The 27,565-nt window shown below is 40.7% G+C and overlaps 1 protein-coding gene across 2 annotated transcripts; it reads left to right on the top strand.

Moving 5' to 3' along the window:
• The first annotated feature begins 708 nt into the window (after positions 1–708).
• Positions 709–26,988, top strand: gnpda1 (glucosamine-6-phosphate deaminase 1). 2 transcript variants are annotated; one of them, XM_039775674.1, is made up of 7 exons: positions 709–888; positions 12,028–12,175; positions 14,950–15,051; positions 19,223–19,405; positions 20,321–20,505; positions 26,456–26,630; positions 26,869–26,988. In XM_039775674.1, exons 2-7 carry the CDS (start codon positions 12,052–12,054, stop codon positions 26,967–26,969), a joined length of 870 nt encoding a protein of 289 aa, XP_039631608.1. In that variant the 5' UTR covers positions 709–888; positions 12,028–12,051; the 3' UTR covers positions 26,970–26,988. The 2 variants fall into 2 exon arrangements, with proteins under 2 accessions (XP_039631608.1, XP_039631609.1); XM_039775675.1 differs by lacking the exon at positions 709–888 and adding an exon at positions 907–1,060.
• Positions 26,989–27,565: the final 577 nt, after the last annotated feature.

Raw genomic sequence — 27,565 nt, 5'->3', positions numbered from 1 at the left:
TACTGTGACCTCCTTCTGCACCCATGTAAACTGTTTGTATGTGTGTAAAATGGGCCTATTTAAATGTACATTTCACTTTCATTAAAAAATCTCGCCCAACTCTAGCGACATAGCTTTACGTCATGGTTGTTTTTTTTTTCTGTTTAGTAAATGACATAAAGTACAGGTTCTTTGTCATAGAAGGTTAGTTATCTAATATTTGGGCATGTTAAGGATAAGATGATATGCTAATTATTTCCTGATATGTGAACTGTAAACAATTAAAAACAAAAAAAAAAAAAAAACTACTGTCATATTTGTTAGATTCCTTCTAAGTAAATAAAACCTTTTGGGAATTTTGGATTGATACAATATTGGAAAAAAACAATGAAATGACAGAATATTCATTTTAAAATTATGTCCAACCGGTTAGAATGAAGGCCTTGCACCACATGCACTAACCGAGGACCAGGACAGCGCGTCCTTGTCCAACCAAACTCTGCCCGCATAAATGTGTACTTTCTATTGAAAAATCACCTTTTTTATGTGTAAACATATCCATTAATTCTCATTACCAAGCCCTCTAACCGTTCTGATTCTTTTCGTTTCCGTAATTTAAATTGATTCGGCCAATGTGCACTCAATTACTAAGTCGCCGTCAATATGCGAATACTGTGCTCTTCCCTAAGTGAGCAACATACCTTAAGCTAGGCGGCCATGGCCTCACACATTGTGCTGACTAAGGTGGAATGCCCGCCACTGTCTCGTGACCGGGTGCAGCTTTACTCATGTGATTCATCGAGACGTGATTCTACAGTTAACGTCGGCAAATTAGAGAGGAAGAGGTAGAATGACATGGGACTCTGTGGCCTGTATACGGAAGGAGACGAAATCCGGCAGCCGAGTTCGGTAAGCCCGTTCTTTTATGCACTTCCAACTGGACGATAAAATAAAACTTTGGCCGAGATCGCCAATTCTCGCGTGCTCGTTATATTGCAGTTCATGTGGTACTTTCATGTCCGCACTTTGTCTCAGAAACACTCAACAGATCGCCAAGCAGAACGTAACAAAAATTACAAAGGTAAGAAACGACTAGTCGGAAGGGATGGATGTTTCACACCGAGACTTCGAAGCGCGTAGCTCATAATGAAGCCACTGTGCAGTGACGCTTTACAGTCACGTGATTGATGACGTCCACCGACAACGCTCTGACGTTTCCAAAGCTTTGCGCTGTCCCAGTCTATGAGAGAGGACGAGAAACTAGCACTGGTATGTTGCACACAGAAAATATTGAATTTAATTTGGAGTCCATAAGTGTGGAGCCTTTTATCCGACAGTGAAGTAAAAACCATGCTATACTATTAATATGTACTGGAACTTACAACGTGTCATTAATACTGCAGACATATTGTCGAAACTTCTAACGTGTCATTAAGACTGCAGACACATTGTCGAAACTCTCGCCGAAGTAATGCGTGCCCGGTTCCAAAAGCAAATCCCCTAAACATCATTATGATTCTATTTGCCCCTTAGAACAATACTGTCCCAAGTACTGACAGTAAAACAATCTTTTTTTTCTGCCGAAAAACCCTGACGTGATCAAGCGGTCACATAATTATGAATCACTGGAGGCTCACAATGTATTGTGGCTTCGCGCCAGTGCTCGCCGGTGTTATGACGATTTATGTAGTCTTATGGGAATATGGTACACATTCAAATATGTACACGTTTAAAAATTAAAAAAACGTCGAAATGAACATAAGGTTTTGATGTATTTTCCACTATTGGACGTTTTTTCCAATGCTGCACAAACCAATCATATTCGGTTTACATTTGGATACATTTGCTCCAAATGGCTTAAACAACAAATAATAAGGTTAGTCGGGACTGTTTTATTAAATTTTAATTAATTGAACTTAGGGGAGACTGGGGACGGTTGCAACACTCAGAGACTGTTTGGACTACACCAGCCAAATTTGTATACTATAAACTTACATCTGTCTGCTAATTACACATAGTACTTGTAGTTAATTATATTTTACATATCCTGCACAATATTGATTTGAACTGAAGAAGTCAGATGTTGCAGTCGTCCCCGTTGCAACACATATAAGGGACGGTTGCAACATGTTAAACATATATTAAATTTCTATAATTAACCTTTGCCTTTTCTCTGAACTTGCATAGTACTGTGTAAATCTACAATTATACAATAATATTAAAGTAGATTAAATGCCTGGGATATCATAAATTGTCATTGTCATCCCAGGGTGGGTTTTCATCCAAGAATCACAGGCTGAGTTGACAACTCTTTTTAATGGCCCATATACACTACTGTCAAGTGGCTGTAATTTGTGAGAGCAGTGGTGGTGGGTGGAAGGATAGCAAAACAATTCCATGGCTGCGGCAGAAGTTGATGCCTTCTATTGACAGGTGGGATGAGTGATTGTCAAGAATTAAAAGAACTTTGGAGTCTGAGGAACTCTTTGTGTGTAGCTGAAAGTGTTTCAAGTAAACAAGAAAGTCAGCCTCTTGCATCCACCCTGATGCGTTGGCTGTCTCAATACAGCCAGGTGGGCCATCCCGAACAAAATGAGATTTATAATGCACACGTGGGAAAATGAACATTGGGGGTATGGACTTACCAAGTGCATTGATTGTACAAGCTGGTGTGACAAGTGTGCCTCTTTCTGCTGAGGTAGCTGCACCAACTTGCCTGTCACCACGTCTTGCCACAACCCTGTCTGGAGTTTGAACAGTTGTTATCCCAGTTTCATCCATGTTCCATATGTTTTGTGACTGAAACTTGTGTTTGTCCAAAACCTGGCTTAAATTGCTCAAAAAAAATTGTTAACATTTGTTTCATTTAAACTGGTTGCCCTCGAAAGGCTTGTGGCTTGAGGACGTCTTATTGAGAGAGTTGGGTGCCGTTTTAAAAAACCATTAAACCAGTCAACACCAGCCATACAGGCCTCATTCAACTGTGAGGGGAAAGTTGCACTTATAGTGAGAGGCGAATTGAAATGCAAGCCTAAGAACCTGAAATAAAATGTTATAAAATGTAAATAGTTTTTATTATCTTTCACTTTTTACCGATATTACCCTAACCCTCTCACCCTCTTACTCTCTTTATACATTTCTGTTAATTTCTCTTCCCTCTTTAGGACTTAACCCATAATTTAAGTCTGCTGCCCTTTGTAATACTGTTTTAGACTCCTCTCTTGGTCTTCTGAGAACACTCTTCTGATGGTCCAGTACCCTGCACGTGGTAACTTATCTGATCCCTCACTTGCAAGCTTCTCTCTTTTCTTATGGAATCGAAATAAGGTGGCATGACAGATGGAAAAGTCCTTGGTGACTGCCCTGACTGTCCTGCCCTCATTCCTAATTACGTTTGAAGCTTGTCCCAAAGTTTCGAGGGGAACCCCTCTGTTAGTAACTCTCTTCCTCACTCTTGGCATACTGGAAAAAACAGAATATTATTTCTATTTTTAGATCCATAAACTACAGTTAAGCTGTATAGCAGTATACTTCGGACTTAAACTGAAAAAAATGTGCTGATTCTGAACTAAAAATGTTAAAAAGTAATGATATGTAGTCTATTTCAATATGGCTGGTTGGCTTGGGGACGGTTGCACCAAGTTGTTGCAGCTGTCCCTGACCTTCCAGCCACGACAGAACACCATGTGCTAGCTATTCAAAGAGTCAGGGAAACATGCTAACAATACTTTTTAAAAGTCAACACCACAATGATTTGAACTAGGTATGTTTTGATTAATTAAAATAAAAGCTATGGACAGTAAGTCAAAAAAACAACTTGCAAAAAAAATGACTTTCATGCCTTCAAAACAGTTATTTTTCAATAAATGCAGCAGCAGATGATGAAAGTGTATAGTTTCTCTCTGGTGGAGAGTGGGCCTAACTGAGCATGTGCAGTATGAGTATCATCACTCTAGCATGTTTCTAATGGGAGAAATAAGACTTGTTGCAACCGTCCCCAGTCTCCCCTACTGATTTAGAATAAATGTATGGATTTTTGTTCACCTGACCAATTCCACCAGCCTGGAGGATGAGTCGTCATACAAATGAACAGTTTTAGGGGAGCCGATAAAAACGTTAACATTGTAAGAGTCTCAAATTAATTTCATTTAGTGCTGTAGCAGCACGCGGTCCTTCTAAGGATAGTGAGCAACCTAAAAGAGAGGCGTGAAGAGCGACTGTCCATTGGCACTCAGCGCAGGGGGGCTCTGGTTAATATTAATAACTGCAACATATTCTGTCGTTTAAGGCTAATGACGACTGGATAACTGTATGATCACATATTTAATTTTGTCACCTATTTACGTATTTACTTAACTTGTTCTGAAATATTCCTATATTGTATAGTAAAATAAGAAATGAGCCTTGAAATGAAAACTGACACTTTCGCTTCCACAGATCGGCTCTAATAGCACAGATAATTATTATAACACAGAAGCAATACCACAGGAGATTCTCAGATCACTGGGACTTACGTTGACTCCTACACTTGGAAGACGGCGACGCAGACGGTGCAGGGAGAGGAAGCAAAAAAGAGGCAAGCGAGCAGGTTTACCATAGACATAGAATTACTAGACGCCGCATGACCAGCAGCATCGTACGTCAACGTCGCCGCCATATTGCGAGTGGCACTGCTGCGGAGTGAAGTGGTGGATAAAGATGCCTCACGCATGTGCTGTTTGGGATTGTACAAACCGCTGTACCCTCCAAACCAGATCCTGGGGGATTACATTTCATAGGTAAGGATGAACAATTGTTTTAGTTATATTTGGCCGTTGGAAAATCCCGTTTTATGATCTTAGCACCCAAGGTCGCCTTACAATAAAATTAAAAAACATTGGTAAAATTAAAACGAGAATGATAAATCAAAAAGCAATAATTAGCAAACAAACAAAGATAACTGGCAGTAGCAGTGCAAAATTCACAATTGGTATGCTAGTTTGAAAAGATAAATTTTGAGGGCAGTTTTAAAATGTGTTATTGAATTGAGCTGACGAATATGAGAGGGAAGAGAATTCCCGAGTTGAGGAGCACTGTGAGAGACGCTCGAACTCCCATAGCACTGAGTCTGATGTGTGGTACAAAAAGTCGAGCTGCAGATGAGGATCTGAGTGAGGGAGCGGGAGTGTACGTCTGTAGGAGATCAGTGAGGTTGTGGAGAGCTTTAAATGTTGAGAGCGGTATTTTGTTTTGTATTCTGTAGTGAACAGGGAGCCAGAGAAGTTGAGAGATAATAGGTTTAATATGTTTAGTGGATTTAGAACAGCAGGTTGTTATCCTGGCAGCAGAATTTTGAAGAAGTTGTAAGTGATGGATACGTTTTTGTGGGATGCCAGATAGGATAGCATTACAGTAATCTATACGTGAGGTGACTCGGACATTAACCAATACTTCAGTACTGTGTAACGTAAGAACAGGAAGAAGTCTAGATATGTTTCGGAGATGGAAGAAGGCAGTCCGAGAAATGTTACTTATATGGGAGTAATTATTTAATAATAATTATTATTATTTAATAATTGCCATTATTAGTGTATAATGGATATAAATAATTGCATGTAAACGATTTGCCAAAATTTGTTGTATGTAAACGATACTGTTTTAAATGTTAGTGTTTTTTCATCAGAAAACCCGGTTTCCACGTCTACCTATTAGTTTAAATGACACATTTGCCACTCGCAATAGGGCGGACGCGCTGACGTATCGTTTCGACTGGGCAACACAGTGAATGTGGCGTCTACCTATATATGTCTATGAGGTTTACTAGCTAGGCTAAAGGCTGCTCCACATAAAACCCCTCTTCCTAGCGTTCTTCTTGCGAATACTAGATCACTCGCAAACAAAATGGACGAGCTCCGACTAGATATTTCCACACATAAAACTACAAGGGACTGTTGCCTTTTGATTTTTTCGGAGACATGGATTCCACCATACCGGACACAGCAGTTGAACTTGCAGGTTGCACGCTCCATCGAGCCGATCGAACCCCCGATTCCGGTAAGAAAACAGGACTGTGTGTGTGTACTAATAATGCTTGGTGCACTAATATAACTGCAATCAACAAGTTTTGTTGTGCGGATGTGGAATATCTGATGCTAAGATGCGACTGTTTACCTACCGAGAGAACATACCGTCGTTATTGTTACGGCAGTATACATACCTACTCAGGCTAATGTTAAGTCAGCACTTGAAAAAGTGTTTGACATTATCAGTATACAACAGAACTCGTACCCTGATGCAGTTTTTATCATTGCTGGGGATTTTAATCAAGCGAATCTTAAGGATGTATTCCCCAGATTTTATCAGCATGTACATTGTAAAACCAGAGGGGAAAACACCTTAGCCCACATCTATACAAACATAAAAGACGCCTATAAGGTCACTCCACGCCCCCACCTTGGCAATTCTGATCATCTCTCTTTGTCTTTTGTTCTAGCGCACATAGCCCTTATCAGCGGTACTGATCCAATTAGCAAGACTGTTAAAGTTTGGCCTGAAGCTGCCATTTGCCAACTCCAGGACTGCTTTGAACAAACGGACTGGAATATATTTTTTCATCAGACAGACTTGGAGACATATACTTCATCTCTGCTGTCATATATTAATTACTGTGTGAACAATGTCACTGTCAACAACAGGATTAAGGGGTGCAGTGGTGGCTCTGAGGCTAAAGATCTGAGCTGGTATCCAGAAGGTTGCCGGTTACCTGTAATTGTACAGGGGCTGTACAATGGCTGACCCTGTGCTCTGACCCCAAGGGGCATGCGAAAACTAACAAATTCCTAATACAGTACAAGAAATTGTATAAGGCGAAATAAAGGTAAAAAAAAGAGTCTACCCAAATGAGAATAGGTTCACCGACAAAAGCGCGACCGACAAATGAGCACCGACGAAGCCGCTAACTGGTTTTCGACAAATGCGCGCCGGCAAAATCGCGAGAGAGGCCAAGAGGGCTGCAATCCTTCCTACATATGCAGGTAGGATATGACTATCTGCGTGGCATGATGGCATGCCGCGTCTCATAATATTGACTTCTAAAATAAACATTATTATATATGCTTTAAACTAGAAATCCATATTTAATGAAACTTTCGTGATTTTGTCGGGGCGTTTTTGTCGGCGCGCATATGTCTATTGCGCAAACGACGGGTCACAATAATAAAACCATGGAAGAATAGTTAAGTCAAACAGCTGCTCAGGGAAAGGGACAAAGTCTTTAAATTAGGAGACACCTCAGCCTATAGAGCTGAGCCTATAGAGGGCATCAAGTCTGATAAACTAATGTAAAAACAACGGATTGAGGAGGACTTTGACAGTAACTCAGACTCACAGCAGATGTGGCAAGGCATCCGATTAATCACGGATTACAAAAAGAAAAATGACGTACAGTACACACTGGCCAATAACAATGCCAACGTAGCAGAGGATGACCGGAGACTCACAGCCTGTGGTCGTACACATACATGATGTGCAGTGGGCACTCGAAAACATCAATACAAGGAAGGCAGCAAGTCCTGATAATGTGTAAGGACGTGTGCTCCAGGCCTGCTCTGACCAATTAGTGGAGGTATTTACACACGTATTCTTTCTCTCCTCAGGTGTAGTCCCCTTGTGCCTGAAATCCACAACCATTGTACCTGTTCCCAAAAAGCCGAGGATAACCTGTCTTAATGACTACCGACCAGTCTCTCTCACCCCTGTCATCACAAAGTGCTTTGAGCGACTGGTAATCACCCACACCAAAGCCTCCATCCCAGCTGATCTAGACCAACACCAGTTTGCCTATCGGTCAAATAGATCAACTGAGGACGCCATTTGTGTGGCTCTACATGCTGCCCTCTCACACCTGGAAAAGCCCAACATCTATGTTAAGATGTTCTTCATTGACTACAGCTATGCATTTAATACCATCATACCTAAGTGGCTGATCAAAAAACTCTATGCACCAACAGGATGGGCAAACACACATCCTCCACCCTTGCCCTAAGCACTGCACCACCTTCTCTATGCACTTTTCACCTATGACTGCCAACCCATCCACCAATCAAACATGTCACTGGGCTTGTAACAGACAACAATGAGGCTGCATATAGGTAAGAGGTTCAGAATCTGACAGCATGGTGCAACACCAACAACCTGGTCTTAAATACCAAAAAGACCAAAGAAGTTATTCTGGACTTTAGGACCACTAAAAAGACCAATCACTGTCCGATAACAATCAATGCAAATGCTGTGGAGAGAGTTTCCAGCTTTAAGTTTCTAGGAGTCACCATCTCAGAGGACCTGTCCTGGGCTATAATAGGCAAAGCACAACAACACCTCCATTTTCTCAGGAAGCTAAGGAGAGCTGACCTCCCCCAGAAGCTGCTGGTTAATTTCTATAGATGCACTGTAGAGAGCATCTTAACTAACTGCATGATGGCCTGGTACAACTGCTGTCATTATTGGGACTGAACTGCCATCACTAGAACTCTCGTATAAGACTCGCTGTGTGAGAAGGGCCAAAAACATTCTCAAGGAGAAAACTCATCCTGGAAATTCTTTGTTTGAGCTCCTCCTGTCAGGAAGACGCTTTTAGTCAATCCGTGTTCCCACAGACTAAAAAATAGCTTTTCCCATCTGCCATACACTTTCTGAACTCTGAATCTCCTCAGTCTGAGATCATTATTAATCGAACATGTGCAATAAGTTATATTGGTAACGTGCAATATACTAATGTAATACAATATATAATATGTAATGTACTATTCATTAACAGGTGCAATAACAATTTATGCTGCTGTACTTTGAGCAATAATAATTTGCACTGGTTACTTGATCACTTAACACTGCATACGACATATTTGGAATTATTTGACTTTTCTTTAAATGCACCTTGGGGATGTCACAAAAAGTAATTTCGTTGTGTTACACAATGACAATAAAGTGCTTGAACTTGAGGACGGGCTCTAGAAACTGTTTTTGATTGTTGAATTGTCCGCAGAATGGAGGTAAAAATTCGGCCATTAAGTGCCACATTTGAGCAGACACTTTGCTTGACTGGTGTATCCTGTGGTTCATGCACATGCTGAAAGAAACCACTTAATCAAATAAACTCCGAATTCAGTTTGCATCTGAAGCGCCTGCTATAAATGTGTCACGATGGATGGATGGATGGCCAAAGGTTTACGCCTGCTCTACGTACACCAATCAAAAAACAGAACTCACTAGACCCCGCCCTCCTCACTTTGACGAGAGAAAGTGACAGTTTCCATGTCGGGGGTTATTTCATGTTGCGCGCGTGTCACTCAAAGAAAGGAATAATTACATAAATATAAAAATAAATTATCAAAAATATAATGACACATTACTTATTTATACTTGTAGTTAATGTTGTTTTTTTTTTGCCAACGTATTTCGAAGTATGTTTATTTGTGTATTGATGTATTATTTCTGCAGTGGGCTGGCGCCTGCCCAGGGTTTCTTTCCTGCCTTGTACCCTGTGTTGGCTGGGATTGGCTCCAGCAGACCCCCGTGACCCTTTAGTTGGGATATAGCGGGTTGGATAATGGATGGATCGATGTATTATTTAGTTTTGCTCAAAATATTCCTCTATAGTTGCTTGCGATGTCATTGAAAGAAATAAACGAGGAAATAATTAAATAAGCAGCCAAAGTCATATCACATGCCATCTTGAACTGAAAGAAAGTCGAATAGTTCTCCCCACTTTTTCTCCATACGTATACATGTTACACACCATTATCAGGTAACTTTTCCGTTCTGCCACAAAACTAGTTTTCACATTAAATGTATACCATTTCAGGAAACTTATGCGTTGTGCCGGAAAACCAGTGTGTACATGCATGTACTCACATGGGTTAATTGGCAAAAAGTTGCGATGAACATAAGATTTTGCAATATTCTTCCCACTTTTCCCTCCGTTTTTATAGATGCTGCACGCCGTTATCACTAGTTTTGCTGCATAACGCCGGTTTTCACAAGCAAATCACGCCAATTCTGCGTTTTGCAACAAACCAAGTATGCACATGCAAATATTTACACGTTTAAAAGTCGAAATGAACATAAGGATTTTTTATGGTTTTACTCGCCATCAGCCAATTTTTTTTTACTAAGGTTGCACAAACAGATGGGTACGGTGACAAATGAGAGGAAATGTATACTGCGCACGCGCAAAACCGCTTTGGCGCACATTACGACAGGTTAGTTTTATAGAACACCTGCTACTTTACCATCACAAAGTGCTCCTGAAGTCGCGAAGCAATGCAATGTTGTCAAATTAACGAATGGCAACTTTTCTTACCTATTCTAAATTAAACATATTTTCTTACGCCGTTTTTTTCAGCTAATAATTTTTTTTTAACCTCAGCGGCACCTTTCTGTTTTGTTTTACCTTTGATATCCACCGTAAAGCGGTTAAATTGCAGCGAGCGGGTAAAGAAAATGGATGGCTAGGTCGTTTCAGTTTCGCTCGCGCGGGGTTGTACTATTTACGGAGGGGTGGTCGTCCCCTTTTCTTAGATACCTCTAGTAGGATATTGCGGGCATACCTCGCGATACACACAATAGCACCCCCTCTCGCTCAGTTTTTCATTTGCGCTTGCTCGCAATGTGTTGCTAGCTCACAACATTCTCTGCTGCGGCGCTCAACTCTCTGTACACCGTTATAAGTGTGCCACAAAGCAACCAATCACAGACTTGGTTTCAAAATTCTGATTGGCTCTTACGGTCTCCAATCAGCTCGCTAGCTGCTGCATTCGGAAACAGTCGAAATGTAGCTAAATCCAACTAAACTCAATTAAACCCCAATTTGCGGATAATATCTTTAATTATTTTATTTTAAAATTGGCGCGATGCAGGGTTCTGTCAGTTCGTGAGAGGGCGTCTTTTTATGGATTTACTGAACGTGTTTGCTTGCATTTATTTATGAGAATGGGAAATCTTGTGCAGAGCAAATGACCCCCAGACCTGACATGTCACCGGCCCAATGATGGCCACCTCGCCCCCAGCTATTACTCTAGGGGCCTGTTTTTCACACCTTATTTATCATTCTTCGTTATGAGTCGTCTTTGTTAGAAAGAGTAACCGTAGTAGTAAATCGTCTCCATTATTACACAATTTGTCTAACTGTTTGGGTGATGAATATCTAAACTCTGAGATTACAGTACTTTTTAATCCTTTCCGGCTTTATAGAAATTAACAATTCTTTATCGTAGATACTATGTGATCTCTTTTTGCGAGGTATGATTTACCTCAGCAGATGTTTCTTGTGAATAGCAGACACAGAATGTTTTTTTGAGATTTTAGTTTTTTTTGTAGGTCTCAGTAGCTGCTTTTGCTCCTTACTCGTTAGCTTTCATTGAAATCATCAGTCTTGGGGTTCACAAACGTTCTCCACCTGTGAATGTCTGAATGATATATTCAGTGTGTACACATTCAATAGAATAACTTGGGCGTTATTAGTTAAAAGCAGGTTTTGTTTGTGTTCATTATTGTAATTTACATGAAGAGCAGTTCATATTGTAAAACCAATTTAAACATCAATGTGGTTATTTCCAATGAGTTCAATTTTTTCTTGTTTTGCTGCTGTACTGACCTGGAAACAAGAACAGCAATCCACTAGCAATGGCTGATGTTTACTTTAATTGACAAACCCCAGTGTCAGCTGCAGCCTTTTTTACTCACAGTGTCTATTCTTTTTCTTAATTTTGATTTTTTTTCAGGATTTCTTCTGTATAGGAACGAAAGGATGGCATCTACTAATTTAAACCTGCATATTTATTTAATTCATATGCATCACTTAACTCCATTTACAAGCAGCTGAAAATTGTGGCGGGGTATAATGATCACAGACAAAGTGATTTATTATATCATGTTGAAAAGATAAAAGGTTTAAAAGTCAGGGTTAATGATTTTTGGAGGTGGGGCTTCTAAGGAAAGGTATAAAGTCTAATTTTATTGCTTTATATTCACCACCTGAATGTCTGACACCATTTCTGTCTCTTATTTCTTCAGGAGAATTGAAAGTCCATCTTTGTCATGAAGCTCATCATTCTTGATGACTATGATCAGGCAAGCGAATGGGCTGCCAAATATATCCGCAACAGAATTGCTCATTTCAACCCCGGTCCGGGCCGCTACTTCACACTGGGGCTACCCACAGGTAGGAAACTGTGTTGGCACATCCTCTGCTCAGTCTGGTTTGAATGCGTTTTCAGGAAGTTGCTGCCGGGCAGAGAGTGTGGTGGGGAAATGCAGTTGGTTTTTGAGGCTCAGGCTAGTTATGTCCTGCCTCTTTCTCTAAGTGATGCATTAAAGTGCACTGTGCTATGATTTAGTCATAAAAACTATAATGTAATAAAGGCTGTTTTAAAATGTAATAGACAACAAATCAAATTGTATTACTCTTTACACATCACGTCTGCGCTACAATACAATCCACTAGTATTTTACTTGTTCTTATAAATCTAAAAATTAAAACAGACGAATGATTTGATGAATATATCTTCAGTTGTCATTACTTTGTAAGTTCTGTAGTAGCATTATAGTGTTGGAATGAGCCCAGTGCCAAGGAGAGACACCCTCTCAGTCAGAAGCCCTGTTAGTTACTTGAGCCGGCTCAGCAGAGCAGCTAAGGTGGTTGCTTTTTACACTCCATGTGGGATGCAGAACCTAATTCACATGATGAGCAGTGAATGGGACATTGCCTCATTGATGATAATGCCATTACAAGCTTAGGATACTTGGCTTTCAAACCATTCTGCAGTTTAGGGAGCAAAACATAAAAACAAAACTCAAATCAGTTTGCTCTAGTAATTCATATTCCAATTCTATAAGTGTTTACAATCTGATTCAGTTTAGCTGTTCATTTATTGAACCCTCTCCTTCCAAAATTGGGCTCCTGACAGGGTCAGGGAAAATCTAGGAACTATCCCTGGGCAGGGCACACTCCATCACCTACCCACTCTTACTCATTCTGGGGCAATCCAGAGCCTCCATTTAAATCATTAAATAATCATGACTACATGGCTCATGATTTTGAAAAGACCCATGCTGCATACATCCAGTAACACAGTCTAAGTCCTGGTTTTCTTAATCTGTTGGTGTCCTGCTAGGTAGCCTACCATACATTAAAGATGTTTTTATTTTCATACATGTTAGAAAGTGTTACAAAGCACAAAGAACCAACTTCCTAGGCAGAGAACCCTCCCAAGAATTAAATGGTCCTTTGTCATGCAATAGTTCTACAGGGAACTTATACAGTGTGTGAAGGAATCACAAACACAAAGATAAGGTTTGGGGTAGCCACCCCGTACACTTGAAAATAAGTGAGCAAAAAGAGTTATTTCAGACAGAGGTCAAAACAGAACTGAAGACAATGAGGCAAGATGGTGGTTATATACCTGTATGGTTGAGACAGGAAGTGAGGTCAGGAGAGCCGTGACCAGAAGTGAGGTCATCAGGCCGGATTTCCTGCAGAGGAAGAAAATGAGAAGGTGTTAGGTGACAGCGCCAACCCCTGGTCTAGCGGATAACTGCAATTATTCAAGCCTGCAAATTGTTTCTCATGTGCACGTGTGTGATAAGTGCCATTAAAGGACCATTCATTTTAAGAGTGTATACAAGATTAATGTATTATTGTATTCATCCATCCATTCATTATCCAACCCGCTATATCCTAACTACAGGGTCATGGGGGTCTGCTGGAGCCAATCACAGCCAACACAGGGCGCAAGGCAGGAAACAAACCCTGGGCAGGGCGCCTGCCCACCGCAGACTTTATATTCCACTAAGGATTATTATATAGCGTGCAATATGTTTACTCTGAAAGGGACGGAGTGAAATAAGGATTCATCCTCTGATGTACTCTACATATAAAAAGACATTTTCATGTTTGTTTCTTTTTTACATTTAGACATATTCTATCTGGCAGTGATGTGCCAGTGCATTGTGGTGCAGACACACACATTGGGTCAATTTTGCATTCCAATCAACCTAACCTGATGTGAGAAGAAAACGGGAAAGAAGGGTGGCATCCTGAGAGTACAATGAATGAGCTAAACTTGACAGAGCGAATGTTTTCTCAGTGCATCAGTAACCATAACCACTCCAGACAAAGATCGCAAAAATCTGTGCACAAGCTGAAAAAAGACCACTGACTCTGAGCAATGTCTGTAGCTGTGACAACAAGTACTTGCTTGGCTTATGTCCAAATAACTGGCGTGTACAATGAAGCTGCACAGTCCCATTCCTAGACATTTGTGAGTAACATGAGACAATCACACTTGATGGAAGAAGGCTCTGCATGATCCAACAGCTCTTCATCACTCCGAGTCCTTTGCTATGCTGTGCAAATGATGAGATGTTTAGCTCAAGATGATAAGAAAACAGGTTTACTCACCTGTGGAGAAGCTTCTTCCAGCTTGTATAAATTCATGATCTCACTCACCTATCCCACTTTATCTTGAATTTCACAATATTCAATTAAAAAAGGAGAGAAATGTGAACAGAGGAAGATGGATGCAGAAATGTAGCACTTCAGAGTTGCTTAGCATGCAGACAGCCAGTAAGCCATTTTGGGAGCCTTGCCAATACTTTCACACTGGGGAGGTGTAAATAGATCTGCTCCTGTTTATACATTAAACTTTGAAGAGGGGTTTGGTTATGTTCTTAAGGAGGCAAGGAGTTTGAATCTTTTAGATTTTGTTCAGCCTAAAGAAATGACCCAGCTTTGTAAAGATTAGCTGAAAGTAGCGGTGTATTGTGTTGGGTGGGCTGCTTTCTAAGTCTTTAGTGGAATTTAACTGTAAATGTACAATTTTACATGTATTGAGTTCCAGAAAATGAATGTGGTGGGTTTAACTTGCTTTTACACATCTGTCATTTACATATAAGAAATGGCCATTATTAAATTCTGCATGTGTGTGTGCTTCTCAGGCAGTACACCACTGGGGTGCTACAAAAAGCTAATCGAATACTTCAAGGAAGGTGACCTAAGTTTCAAGTATGTGAAGACTTTCAATATGGACGAATATGTTGGTGAGTTGGTCTTATATTGAGAACAAATTAACATTTTGCTTTCAAATTTTTATAAGTAAAAGAGAGAGATGATACAAGGAGTAAACAAAAGTATCATGCTAGGTGGTACTGTAATTATTTGAAATTGTTACAGTTCAAGTTGGGCAGTAAGGTTTAAATCCCAGCCCTATTTCTGTCTCTGTGGAGTATGTGCATGCTCATATTCCTTTCCCAGTCCAAAGATACATGTGTTGGGTCAATTGGGAAAGTTAGTTTGGGCCCACAGGAGTCAGTGTGGGTTAGTTTGTACCCCACTGGATTGGTTACCCAACTATGATTGTGCTTAGTGCTGCTGGGATAAGTTGTGGGCACCTGGAAACACTGAACTGGTTTAAGTGAATCTGAAAATGAAAGGATGGACAATTAAAATTGACATTTTGATATTAAAATCTTTAAAGATGGTATTTGGCACACTGTATTAATCCTCTAGTAATGTAAGAAGTCAAATAATTATTAATTTTTCATTTCAAATGCATACATATTAATGTGATTAGAGATTTATGGAGGACACGATGCAGAAATAGGTTATTTTCAGATGAAAAGTGGTTTATAGATGCATTAGGTGTGTGCTTGTATGTAATGGCAGAATTCATTGTATACCAACTGAAAGACCAGCCCAGTGAGATGCTGCATCTTTGTTGTTCTCACATTGGGAAAGAAAATTGTAGTTGGTCGTCATTATGGTAATTGATTTTGAATTCATGTTATTTTCTCCTTGCTCTTTCCCTGTCCTTTCATTGATTTAAGAGTTGTGCAGTATATTTAGTGATTAAGCTTTCTTTCAGTTTAGTAAATACATCCTAAGAGGTTTCAAGGAAATGTCACTTGGAGACAAGCACTAAAAAAAGCTGATTGCATCATTGTTTGAGTCACCCTTCAAATTATAGTTGTTAACTTGGTTATTTTTATGGTTAACTGCTTTGTTTGTCCTATTTTTACTCTCTTTCTCTAAATTGTTACATTTCTCTGTGCTCAGACTGTGTTCTGTACTTGGATTGTCCATCTCCATGTTAGGAGTGGCAGAAACCTAACTTGGCAGCATCAGGCACAAGGCAGGAGCTACACACTCAAACTTAGTCATACTGAGCCAGTTTAGAGTCACTGACTAAGTTCACAAAAAAGGGGGTACCTGGAGAAAAACGCAAGCAGTCCCAAGGAGAATGTGGAGACTCCACACAGAAAAGGACCAGGCCTGGGAACTGAGCCAAGTGTTCTGGAGCTGTGAGGCAGCACCACCATCCACTGCACCCCCTAGCCATACAAATTCATGCAACCTAGGCTGTCTTTTTAAATTTATTTAATACTAGGGGGCTTCGCTCACCAACCCCTTTCCCTCCCCGCCAGAAGTATTCACCATTGTGAAGAGGGGGGCTGAATGCACCCCAAGGAGACACAGCTGCTTCTCCGAAACCCCGCTTAAACAGTGGTACAATCGGAAACAAATACAGTTTTTTTTAACCTCCTCTTTGCTTGATCCGCTGCTGGATTGCTGCTGATGCTGCCGTGCCACGTGATCTGCATTTCGAACGTTTAAAAGCCTGTACAGCAGCTGTCCTTTTGTCTCTCTTGTTCCCCAGACATCCTCAAACACTATTCGATCTCTTTTCGCTGTTCCGTTATTTCACCAAGTAATATTTTCCATTTGTTTGCGCTAATGCGATCTTTACTTTAATTTTTTTGAGACTTTCGAATTTTCCTGCTTCCATGTTCTCTAACCTGCTCTGCATGTGTATCACAGGACTTGCTTCCAAAGGTTGTAAGTATGACGTAACTTGTCCGTCTTATGGGACGTGAAAGTGTCTCTCTGTCTCTTCCAAAGATCACGTCTCATCGTAAGATTTTTTCTTTATAATAAAGCAGAACTGGAACAGACTGTGTTACTGCACCATCTGCTCAAATGCTTAAAGTATTGTACGAGGTGTGGCAGAAAAGTAATGAGACTGGCAACACTGCAAGCGATCTGGCAACGCTGCGCTGTTGTCCTTGATAGAGCACGTGTATCAGTACCCTCCCATAGCTCAGTGCGAGTTTCAACTCCTTCCGTTAACTACGTGGTTTTTGTGACTGCTATTAGCGAAGTTGTGTGTCACGTAAAATGGAACAGCGGAATTTGGAGCAACGTGCCATTAAACGGCAAGTGTGACGTTTGAAAAGTTAAAACAGGCCTATGGGGAACATTCTTTATCCCGAGCTCAAGTTTTTCGCTGGCACAAATCATTTTTGGAAGGCAGAAAACACGTTGAAGATGAACACCGTTCAGGGAGGCCTTCAACTTCGAAAACCAATGAAAACATCGAACGTGTGAACACTCTAGTGAGATCAGACTGTCGTTTAACATTAAGAATGTTGAGTGAACAATTAAATTTGAACAGATTTACCGTTCATCAAATTTTGACTGAACATTTGCACATGCAAAAGGTCTGTGCCAAAATGGTGCCGAAAAACTGCCCTCTCCATAACAGAATTTTTGACCTCAAAAGGCATTCCTGTGGTTCCCCAGCCCCCTTATTCACCTGACCTCAGTCCGTGTGACTTTTTCCTTTTTTTGCTAAACTGAAAAATGTCCTCAAAGGACGTCATTTCGGGACTTTAGAAAACATCCAAAAGAGTGTAACGGATATGCTGAAGACCATAGCGGTTGAAGACTTCCAGTGCTGCTACCAACAGTGGGAACAACGTCTCCATCAGTGTGTAGCTGCCCAAGGGAACTACTTTGAAGGGGATAACATTGATGTTTGAAAAAAATAAAAACTTTGGTAAATAAAAAATCAGTCTCATTACTTTTCTGCCACACCTCGTATCTCTCTAAGACAGACAGAGGTGGGACACCCTTCCAAATTGTTGCTTCAACTTACAAGGCTTAATTTACTTTAAAAAGTGCTGCAGAACATTGGTAGGTTGTAACCTATTAGTTGTTCCCTGAAGAAGGCCCAATTGTAATATTCTAAAATTTTCCTTTTTTCAGTTTTTGCTAATGTGAACTTTAAATGTAAACCTCATGCAGTTTTACATTTATTGCATTTCAGCTGATTACATTTGAAGAAAAACTGAGGTGTTCTAAAACTTCTGAACAACTGTCAATAACTCATTTAATAATCAGCATTGACATCCTTGTGGCATGAATCCCCTTTGCAAGTTGTGGAGAAGCACAATTTGTTCTTGCAGAATTTGTCAAAAGTGAAGGTGCATCATTTTCTTTATATGCAACACATACACTAACTTATGTTTGTGACTTGGGTAGTGCTACCTAGCACCTGTCTACGCTTGGCTTAAAATGGGGACCAAGTATCAAAAATTTTGCCTTTACTTTAACAAAACACACTGTAAGCAAAGGATAATCAGTAAGAAAACATAAAAAACAAAACGATGAACAAAGCAAAACGGTTGCCCCACAAGGCTTTGCTAACATCATATTCCTGATTATCGAGTGGCTTCCACATTTTTCCAACTCCTAAGAAGCAAAAAAAAAAAAAATCTCATCCTCTCAGCTTATGACTCCAAATTTTCAATAGTTTGCCATTTGCAGATGATTGCCTTTCGAGCCTATCTTGTTATCCAAGTCCCCGAATCGCTCCCAGTGACAGGAGTATCTCTGTATAGCTAAAAAGCCATGAAAAAAGAATGCTGTCAGGCGGTCCTGGGTGCTCCAGCTCGCCAAATGCCTGACAAGCTAACCTCCAGGGGTGCTTCTGGACTTTGTGAACTCCTTTGAACAACAGTTCCTCTAGTGGGATATGTCTCTTGTCACTTGCTTGCCTGGAGGAATTCTGCCTTTTACTTGCTGTCCAAGGCCTCATTGGATTTCTGACGCATTTTGAGAGCTTTCTTTCAGAGTTTCTTCAGAATCTGCTACATTTCCTGCCCCAGTGTGTGTGTGTGAATTGGCACACAAAGGTGTTATCTGACTGCTGGGGTCAGGGCTTCTTCTCTCTCTGTCCATCATTAATGTTCCTCCTTGCCTGTGCTGCCCTGGGGGAATATTATTCTGGAAATCTCTTGCTAATTGGGCAGCCTCTTTTGTTTTATTTATTAAACTACCTTTTAAGTGTTAAGATGATTTGCAAAAAATGGAATATATTAAGCAAATTTTGTAGAGTATCCTTACTGTCTTTTCATAATCTGTTCCATCTAGGACTTCCAAGAGATCACCCTGAGAGCTATCACTCCTTCATGTGGAACAATTTTTTCAAGCACATTGATGTGTGTTCGGAGAATGTCCATATACTGGATGGGAATGCCCCTGATCTGCAAGCAGAGTGCAATGCATTCGAAGAGAAGATCAAAGCCGCAGGAGGGATAGAGCTTTTTGTAGGGGGTAATTCAAATGGAAAGGGTGATGTTCCTAAATGTAATTAATTGAACCAGAAGATGACCACTGAGGAGTTGTATCAAAAGCTGATGGATCCCATAGTGATTCAATGTCACTGGACAGTCTAGAGCAGGGGTCCTCTATCACGGTCCCAGAGGGCCGCAGTGGCTGCAGATTTTTGCTCCAACCCAGTTGCTTAATAAGAAGCCCTTATTGCTCAAGTAACACGTTTCTGCTGCACTTTAGTGGTCTCGCTCATTAAGATTTTGAACCCTTATTGCTTACTTAAAAGAGTCTTAAAGAGATGTATTCTTGATTTTTAATGGCTCCTAATTAGCAATAACATGCAAATGACAAAAGAGACCAGCATTTCTCCATTTACCTTGTTACCATTTACACCTGTGTGTGTATTTATCAAGCACTATTGGGTTTAATTAAATACTTGGAAGGAAAGTGAAGAGAAGAAAGTGAAGGACTGAGAATGACTCGTCCATTTTAGCCTTCAAATCATTTGGATGATATCCTTAGAAAGGGGAAGAAAATCTAGGATCTGAGAATTGCCTGGCAGAGTTAGCAGAGTTAAAGCAACTAACAAGTCATGAAATTAAATTACTGGCGAGAATTGCTTTCTAATTAAGCAACCGGGTTAGAACAAAAACCTGCAGCCACTGTGGCTCTCCAGGACTGAGATTGAGGACCCCTGGTCTACGGTGATGCTTTATTTTTATTTAGAGTGTGACTGGTATTTTGAAATTAACAGCAATATAATTATGTGTGTGAAAAAAATCACATTTTCTGTAGGTGGGTGGTTGCAGGAGTTACAAATTTTGATTATAGACTCTTCAACATCTGACTTTAATAGTTTTAACATCTTTCATTTAAAAAAAAATAAACGTTAAATTTTATTTTTTTTGGTTTAAGGTATTGGACCCGATGGACACATCGCATTTAATGAGCCTGGCTCCAGCTTGGTTTCTCGAACCAGAGTTAAAACTTTAGCAATGGATACTATTCTTGCCAATGCCAGATTCTTCAATGGTGACCTTTCCCAAGTTCCTACAATGGCACTGACTGTTGGAGTTGGAACTGTCATGGATGCTAGGGAGGTGAGAAGTAATGTAACAACATTCAAGTAGAATGAATAGTTGAAAAGGGTGGGCCTGATTCTTAGAAAATCTATTATTTACAATCACTATAAAAAGTATTTTTTACCATGGAAGATTGTTATAAAAAATGTAATCGTGGTGGATTTAAATTGGCTTTTTTGACACTGATCAACAGAAAAAGACTCTATAATATCAAAGGAAAAACAGATCTCAGTAAAGTGGTTTAAATTAATTACAAATATAATATAGAATTAATAATATGACACACTGTAATCCCTACTGGTATAGAAATCACATTATTAGTTCAGTGGAGATTACCTGTCTGAGGTATCAGTTGTTTGCAGTATAAACGTCCAACTTGTGGTGAATCAGAATTGTGGCCTAATCTACACAATGAAGACAAACGAACATTCCAAGCAACTCTGAAAATGTGATTTGAAAAACTCAAATCAGAAGATGGAGACAAGAAAATGTCCAAGTCACTGAATATCCATTGCAGTAACATGAAATTATTTATTAAAAAATGGAAAGAGTATGGCACATCTGTAAATCTATTTAGAGCAGGCCATAGATAAAAAACTGACTAATCATGTCAGAAGCACACTAGTGAGGAAGGCCAACAAGAGACCTAAGGTAAAGCGAAAGGAGTCACAAGTAACAATGAATGAGACTGGAGAGACTGTTCACAGTCAAATTAAATCCACTGATTCAATGCAGTACAAAAATAATGTATAAACTTCCAAGGGGGTGAATAATTCTTATAGGGACTGCATTTATGCTGCTTGTCATCTACAGTAATCCCTTGTGAACGCTGGCCCGGACACACACAGATGGACAACATAGTTCCACCCAACACACGTTTATTTGTACAATATTTACAAATTAGTGCAGTCACAAACCCCAGTGCTTCGAGCACCGATTCCCCCAATGTCCAGGCCACACAGTCCTGTGCCTCTCTTTCTCCTAGCCGCCTCCAGTCCTCACTCCAGCTCCGTCCTCTTCCACCCGACATCCACTGCTGACTGGAGGGAGGCGACCCCTTAAATGGGAACCCGGATGGGCTCCAGCTGCTTCCCGGCAATCAGTCCTGGCCACACCCCAGTGTGGCGGAAGTGCCGGCTGCGCACGGGTGTCCCCTGTCGTCTTCCCCCCAGCACTTCGTGCTGGGCTCCAGGGTTCCTCAGGCACCTGGGCGCCGCCTGGCGGTGGCCACGGGCCCCTACAGGGTTGGGCTTCCAAGCCCTCTACCCGTGGCCCCCAATACAACCAGGGCGATCGCCCCCTTGCGGTCTGGAGGAAGCACAAGCCCTCCTCTGGTCCTCCTGGGCCTCCCGGCCGGGCTCCAGCCCCGGGCGGGGACCACACGGGATGTTCCGGCATCGGGGCACCGCCTGGCGGTGGCCACGGGTCCCTACAGGGCTGGGCTTCCAAACCCTGTACCCGAGGCCCCCAACATAACCAGGACGGACGCCCCCTCGCGGTCTGGAGGAGGCACAAGCCCGGACCACACCCTCCTCGATCACGGGGGTTGCGTTCCAGAACCCCCGCGATAGATGAAAATCTGCAAAGAAGAAACCATATGTTTGTATGGTTATTTTTTATATATTTTAAGCCCTTATAAACTCTCCCACACTGTTAACATTATTAGAGCCCTCTAGACATGAAATAACACCCTTTAGTCAAAAGTTTAAACTGTGCTCCATGACAAGACAGAGGTGATAGTTCTTTCTCACAATTAAAAGAATGCAAATATATCATCTCTTCAAAGGAATGCGTGTCAGGAGCAGAGAATGTCAGAGAGAGAGAGAGAGAGAGAGAAAAGCAAACAATCAAAAAATCAATACGTGCTTTTGGGTTTTTAAGTATGCTGAAGCACCGCGATAAAGTGGCATTTTTTAGAGGAGCGTCCGTATCCTCTAGGCAAACAGCCTCTGTGCAAACAGCCCCTCTACTCACACGCCCTCCGTCAGGCGCAGAGAATGTCAGAGAGAGTGAGAGAGACAGAGAAAAGCAAACAATCAAGCACCGCGCGGGAAGCATATTGTATATCATTGAGGAGTTTTAGTTAATACGTAATACATGCTCTGATTGGGTAGTTTCTAAGCCATCCGCCAATAGCGTCCCTTGTATGAAATCAACTGGGCAATCAAACTGAGGAAGCATGTACCATAAATTAAAAGACCCATTGTCCGCAGAAATCCGTGAACCAGTGAAAAATCAGTGATATATATTTAGATATGCTTACATTTAAAATCGGCGATAGAGTGAAGCCGCGAAAGTCGAAGCGCGATATAGCGAGGGATCACTGTATAGGTAAGAAGAAGAGTTTATGTAAGTAAATGCATGCTATGAAGCAAAACCTGCAAGATGTAAATTGTGTGTTTATTGCTTAGAAATATTAAAAATGCAAGAATAAGGTGGCTGATTAGTGCAGTGGTGAGTGCTACTGTCTCATGGATTCAGAATCCTGGGTTTAAATTGCACCCAGTTGCTGTCTGTGTGCAGTCTGCATGTTCTTCTTGTGTCTTTGGGTTTTCTTCCCACTTCCTCACATCCCCAGATAGGTGCAGGTTAAGTTAACTGGGGACTCTAATTGATCCCAGTGTGAGTGTTTGCATGTATGCCCTCTAGTGAACTGGCCACTCATTCAGGGTTGCTTCCTACCTTATGTTCAGTGTAGTCGTCATAGGCTTCTGATGATTGAGCAGGTTTGAGAATGTATGTATAAATTTAAGAATCGCAAGTGGATGATGTAGAGCTGATCTGGTCCAAAAGCAATTAGTTACTCTGGTTTTAGGAGTGTATTGAGCACAAAGGTGTATCGTTATTTAAATAATATTATGGTCTGTGGTTCTGAAGCAGCCTATCAGTACTAAACAAAAGTTGCAAACTAGTGTAGTGGACTGTGTTGTTTTTGTTATGTTGCCTGTCCACTCATTTTCACATTTTTATTGATCAGTATGTATTTTGTAAAGCATTCTAAGTTAGCCATGTGTGAATGAGGCGCCACGAGTGAATGGTCCTGGCTCTTCTGGGCTTTTTCTTGCCTTGTATTCAATGCTCCTGGGATCCCCCTCTGACTCTAAACTGGACTGAGCAGGTCTTCGGTATGTTATGTTATCTTTTATAGTGGGATTACAATGGTTAGTGCTGCTGTCTGACACCTCCAAACGGCAAGGTTCAAATCCCACCCTCCTCATTCTCAGTGAAGAGCTTAAACATTTTCATCCTTGGCAGGGTTCCTGTTCCATGTCTGTGTGGAGAATATTCTTCTAGTCTCTGTGTGGACTGAAGTATTAATGATGAAATATTTGGAGATTTACTTCTTAAAATGTCAAACTTGTCAAAAATTAAGAGAGAACAAATAAGATGCTACATGGCTGGTAGAAATATTTTAATCTATTTTAATGAAAGGATAGTTGTCTGTGTTTCCATCTGGTTGCTATGCACAAACATTTTTAGTAATCAAAATCATTGTATTTGTCATTCTAACAGATGGCGCATTGCAAACATTAACACTGCTCTTACCAAACGGCATATAACGGAGACGTATGCATTACATAGTGCACTGGAAACGTTAACGCTGAGGCCTACGTTTATTATTTATGTCATTTTAGATAGTTAGTACAGCTAGTATTGTATACTTGGTTAGTGCCTTTATGTTTTTGCAAGGTCAGTTTTTGCTACAATTGTTTTGAGGTGTAACATAACATTCTCAAACCTGTGTAATCTAATTCAGGGTTGCAGGAAGTCTGAGTGTATCCTGGCAGCACACGGAAATCAGGAAAGAGCTCTGAACGGGAGTCCATTTCAAGATTCATTTATGCCCAAATTCACATTTAAACAGGCCATGTAGTTTTACTGATTCTAAACCTACACATTTTTATGTACAACCCCAAATCAGAAAAAGTTGGGACAGTGTGGAAAATGTGAATAAAAAAATAAAGCAGTAATTTACAAATTTCCCTTAACTTTTATTTCATTGCAGACAGTATGAACACGAGATAAGTCATGTTTTTTTTGGTCAACATCATTTGATTTGTAAATAAACATCCATTCTTGCCATTCAGGCTTGCAACACATTCCAAAAAGTTGGGATGGGGCAATTCAGGGTAGTAATGAGGTATAATAACTAAATAATGATGTGATTTGAAACTGGTGATGTTAACAGGTGATTGCAATCATGATTCGGTACAAAAGCAGCATCGAGGAAAGGCCTACTCCTTTAGGAGCAAAGATGGGCAGAGGATCGCCAGTTTGCCACCAAGTGCGGGCAAAAATCATTGAAATGATGAAGAAAAACGTTTCTCAAAGACAGATAGGAAGAGATTTTGGGCATTTCTCCCTCTACAGTGCATAACATAGTGAAAAGAATCAGGGAATCTGGAGAAATTACCGTGCGTAAAGGCCAAGGGCGCAAGCCTTAACTGAATGGCCATGATCTCCAAGCCCTCAGACGGCACTCCATTAAAAACCGCCATTCATCAATAAATGATATAACTGCGTGGGCTCAGGACTACTTCAGGAAGTCACTCTCAAGCACTACAGTACGTAGTTACATTAGGAAATGCCAGCTAAAACTGTACTGTGCCAAAAGGAAGCCCTACATAAATAGTGTCCAGAAGCGCCGTCGACTTCTCTGGGCTCGGAGGCATCTGGGATGGTCCATTGTGCAGTGGAAACGTGTATTGTGGTCAGACGAATCGGTTTTTCACATCTTTTTTGGAAGAAATGGACGGCGTGTGCTGCAGACCAAAGTGGAAAAGGACCATCCAGACTGTTACCAGATACAAGTCCAATAGCCAGGGTCTGTCATGGTATGGGGTTGTGTCAGTGCCTTCGGCAAAGGTAACTTGCACTTCTGCGATGGCACCATCAGTGCTGAGAAGTATATCTCAGTTTTGGAGGAACAAATGCTGCCTTCAAGACGACGTCTTTTCCAGGGACGCCCATGCTTATTTCAGCAAGACGATGCCAAACCACATACTGCGCGCATAACAAAGGCATGGCTGCGTAAGAAGAGGGTGCGGATGCTTGACTGGCCTGTCTGCAGCTCTGATTTGTCTCCTATAGAGAATGTTTGTCGCATTTTGAAACGCAAAATGCGTCAACGAAGACCCCGTGCTGTTGCGCACCTAAAATGTTGTTTGCAGGAAGAATGGGACAAACTAACACCTGCAACACTTAGTCACTTGATTTCTTCAATGCCTAAACGTCTTTTAAGTGTTGTTAACAGACAGGGGAACTGTACAAAGTGGTAAATGCTGCACTCTCCCAACTATTTTTGAAATGTGTTGCAAGCCTGAATGGCAAGAATGGATATTTATTTACAAATCAAATGATGTTGACAAAAAAAAAAAACATGAATTATTTTGTGTTCATACTGTCTACAGTGAAATAAAATTTGAGGAGAATTTATAACTTGCTTTTTTCTTTTTTTATTCACATTTTCCACACTATCCCAACTTTTTCTGATTTGGGGTTGTATAAGAGAAGAAAACTGGAAGAAAGCTCATATAGACATGCAGAGAAAGGGGAAAGACTTCACTCAGACAGTGACAAATGAGTGTGGGATTCTAACATCTGAATCCTTGAAGTGTTTCTGTTTGCTTTTTTCAGCACAAGCAGGTTAAGTGACTTGAACTGAGAAATGGAGCATTGGGGAGAGAAATTGGGCCGATGGCCTTGTGATGTAAAGTTCAATACCCCAGATATTGCACCGCACTGGCAAAACTGCTCTCCTTGCAAAGACTTTTGTAATCAAAGTGTTCAGTTTAAATTTCATACATCAAGACTCATTTTGAGACTGTCTATAAAATTATTGTATCAAGCACTTTAATAATGGACAAACATTTTAGCTATGGAGCTGTTGTTATGATAGTTAAGTCCTCCCTGTATATCCAGACATTTGGTTTCAAATGATGTGATTTTTATGCCCTGGCTTTTTCAGGTCATGATCCTCATTACAGGGGCCCACAAGGCATTTGCACTGTACAAGGCGATAGAGGAAGGAGTGAACCACATGTGGACGGTGTCTGCCTTCCAACAGCATCCACAAACACTCTTTGTCTGTGATGAAGATGCCACCTTGGAGCTGAGAGTTAAAACAGTGAAGTATTTCAAAGGTGAGCATTATGAGGAAGCGCACCTTTCTAAATTCTAAACGGGTTTGGATATGTGTGTCTAATCCAGAGCCGGTTCCTCCTTGAACCTGATTCAAGGATATCTTCCAGCCCTCCAGACCTGAAGTGGTTAGGAAGGTTCAATTTACGGAGTTATGTTGCACATACAAGAACAGATAGGCTGATTTGATTGAGATTAGTACTAACGTTAAATGTTTAATGTCCTGTCTGTTATTTTCAGGGATGATGCAGGTTCACAACAAGCTGGTGGAGCCACTCTGTACTTTAAATGGGAAAATGAATGAGGTGAAGTCAAATTCTGAAAAGCCCTATAGTGACTGAACTCCGGCTGATGTGTCCCGCTGATGTGTCCCGCATATTCACATACATGTGTCAGCTTTTTGTTTTCTTCATTTCTTTGTCTGTCTGTGTATTTTTGAAATCAGCGAGTTATGTGTGATTTCTACTCAGATTTAATAAATTTTTTTTTTTTTTTTCAATTTTGATTTTTTTTTTTATGAAGATCTAACCGTCCATCTTCTCAACCTGCTCATCTGGTGTAGGGCATGGGGTTTAATCAAGATATATGCAGTACTGTACTTTAATGAGGGAATTAGCTTTTCAAAATGGCAACAGGTTGGCAACAGGTAAATAACAATTTCCAAAATAAAAACAAAAATGTTACAAATTAACATTGATTCAATGATTCTGCCTTAATCCAGTGTTAGGGTCATGGAAAGACAAAGCCTGGACCCCAGTGGGATTGTTTGTTCCATATTAAAATTAATCCTCAAAAATACAACTTGCAATAATTGTGCGTGTACTTTAATGGCAGAAATCAACCGTGAACAGGGCTTTAAATTATTTGTGTGGCAGAGATGCCAATTAAGATAACATGTTGGTTTATGGAGTCATTGAGGTTAGTGCTACCACAGCCT

Source organism: Polypterus senegalus, chromosome 13 (genome assembly GCF_016835505.1).
Source record: "Polypterus senegalus isolate Bchr_013 chromosome 13, ASM1683550v1, whole genome shotgun sequence".
Taxonomy (NCBI): Eukaryota; Metazoa; Chordata; class Cladistia; order Polypteriformes; family Polypteridae; genus Polypterus; species Polypterus senegalus.
Note: the sequence above shows the minus strand (reverse complement) of the source record. Positions and strands in the feature narration are given on the sequence as shown.